This window comes from Aegilops tauschii, chromosome 2 (genome assembly GCF_002575655.3).
Source record: "Aegilops tauschii subsp. strangulata cultivar AL8/78 chromosome 2, Aet v6.0, whole genome shotgun sequence".
NCBI lineage: Eukaryota > Viridiplantae > Streptophyta > Magnoliopsida > Poales > Poaceae > Aegilops > Aegilops tauschii.
The window spans coordinates 107,791,888-107,794,681 of NC_053036.3; the positions used below are offsets into that span (position 1 = coordinate 107,791,888).

General features: G+C 46.4%; 1 protein-coding gene across 1 annotated transcript; it reads left to right on the forward strand.

Annotated features, from left to right (window-relative positions):
* The first annotated feature begins 998 nt into the window (after positions 1-998).
* LOC141040796 (uncharacterized) lies at positions 999-1,454 on the forward strand. The gene has a single exon (XM_073506915.1). It carries the CDS (start codon positions 999-1,001, stop codon positions 1,452-1,454), a length of 456 nt encoding a protein of 151 aa, XP_073363016.1.
* The last annotated feature ends 1,340 nt before the right edge of the window (positions 1,455-2,794 follow it).

Below are 2,794 nucleotides of genomic sequence, written 5' to 3' on the forward strand. Positions count from 1 at the left end.
CTCAGGAACACATCTGTGGCTTTTTGCGCATGTAGTTGAGTGCACGACTATTTGTTCGTGCCCGTGCCTCACGTAGCACCATAGCACGAATTGACGTCCGTGAACCACATAACTTCATTTCCGTGCCTGACGTAGCATCATATCTATGCCTCTACTTGCGCCTTTAGTTGTATGAGTGCTTCTTGCAGCTGCATATCCATGCCTCTCGTTGCTTCTCGTTCTTTCTGTCCATCTCGTAGCGACAGTTGCAACAGTGCCTCTGAAAAAACACAGCACTGCTCCTACCAGCGAATGTATCACTGAAAACAATTGCCACTCCCAATGAATGTACCACGCCCGTGTGTCTGAGAGTTAAACAAGCCACTTCAAGCATGCTTCTCTTGGTCAGAGACTTGTGCCTCTACATACTGCCCCTGCATGCCTCACGAGATAAATTGTAAAAGTTAACATTTGGCAGCAAACTACGCAAGACAACGAACATCTCCCCGACTTGCTGGAGATACGACGGTTGCTAAAAACATAACTGCTTATTATATTTTTATTTTTTATAAGGAAAAACCACGATCAAAAACTCAGGATGTGCACAACCGCACCACCAGGGAGATGAAACTATGATCCAGAACCCACGATGTGCCCAACCGCATCGACAGTGAGATCGTGCACTCCTTTGCCGCTTTCCCGCCCTTAAATTTAGACTTCCGCCGCGGCCTTCTTACACACAAACAACAGAAATCGCCATTGCGCTCCCACTCATTGTTCCCCACGAAAAACCAGGTTGCAGGAGGACCAACTGCTCCAGGCCATGGGATTCATCAAGGAATTCATGGAGGTGCAGGCCCACGGCAACACCAAGTTGCACGTGATCCACACCAACGACTTGCACAAGGCGGCGACCACCATCGAGCAGTACGAGCGACACCTCGAATTCGAGCGCCAACGACGTTGGCGAAGATCAGAAACCAGCCCTCGTCCAGCTCTTCGTCGGCAAGGATCATCCGATGTTGCTCTTCCAACTGAGCACCGCCGACAAGAACTGCACCAGGTTCGACAACTTCCTCGCCGACCCTAGATACACGTTTGCTGGCTTCTCCATCGACGGCGACATAGAGATGCTCGGGCACGTCGGACTAGAGATCGCCCACTTCATCGACATCCAGAAGGAATGGAGGGTGCCTACAGCTACCAAGCCTCTGGACTCCCTTGGGGATGTCTCAGGCATCATTGTCCACGACTACTACAACAACATGAAGAAGAAGCTCACCAACGCAGAGCATCAGCGTTGGGCGCGCATGCCCCTGTCCATGAGGCACATCGAGTACACGGCAAAAGATGCTTACGCTGCGTACGAGATATGGAGCCGCCTCACCATCATCCAGGAAGGCCTCCGCCGGGCAAAACTCGAGAAGGAGCAGACCAGGAAGCGCGCAAGGTCCTGGGGCGACTACGACTACTGAAGGAGGTGGTCCCGGCCAAGAAAAGTAACTAGAAGATTGCTCATGCCATTCTAGATTTCCCGTTAGATTTGCTTTCTCTCAAGACTGCCGTTTGCTTGTTCTAGATCTAGATTTGCTTGTGTCGCGGTTAACCTTGTAGTTTGCTTCCAGTTTACATATCTTCTGAACAAGTTTATTTCCAGTGCAATGTTGCAGTTTTCTATTATTAGAATATATTGGCGTGAACTGAAAAATATAAACACAGTACATATAACCTTGTAGTTTGCTTCCAGTTTACATATCTTCTGAACAAGTTTATTTCCAGTGCAATGTTGCAGTTTTCTATTATTAAAATATATTGGCGTGAACTGAAAAATATAAACACAGTACAGATAACCTTGTAGTTTGCTTCAAGTTTACATATCTTTTGAACAAGTTTATTTCCAGTGCAATGTTGCAGTTTTCTATTATTAGAATATATTGGTGTGAACTGAAAAATATAAACACAGTACAGATAACCTTGTAGTTTGCTTCCAGTTTACATATCTTGTGAACAAGTTTATTTCCAGTGCAATGTTGCAGTTTTCTATTATTAGAATATATTGGCGTGAACTGAAAAATATAAACACAGTACAAATACTATACGATTAGTGTAACGCACAGAGCAGGTACACATAGCAATCCACAAAAATGACGAGCATGCAATGCACTAGTACCTTTGTGGATGCAGTGTCGAAATGCAGGGACAACAATTACAGAATGCTCCTAAAAGCAGTGCACAATGTTCCTTCGGTGACATTTTGAATACAGAGGTAGTTAGGTGTTTATTCTCCTTGGAAAACATTGCTTACGCCCGTGACCCTCAGAGAAGAACACTACAGAGGCACGGTTGTCCGTCAATAACACCAACTAGCTACTTAAAACACCCACGAAGGCACTTCGGTGCCTCCACTCCTATGGAGACCGTGCATAAATTGACTTCACGTCCGTTAATGAGGCCGAATGCCTTCGAAGACACATGAAACTCATAGGCCATGGCCCCGCAATGAAAACATGTCAATGAAAGCTTCTTGAAAACAGAGGCACACCTTCACGTGCTTCCATCACGATCCTTCGCGTCCCTACCTCCCTTAGAATCACGTCCGTGCCTCTAGTTCGTCGGGTAAAACCGTACCTCTATCGTGCGTAACATGTTAAGAAAGTTGCAGAAAACAAAAACATCAGAAAACCGAGCATTACGTCGACCCTGCTGGCACTAAACGTGACGTCACCGAAAACGCAGAGGCAGGAGCGTGCCTTACGGCCAGCTTCTGACGTATCGGGTCTATGAAGATTTACTTCCTTCTTAATATGGGAGGTGA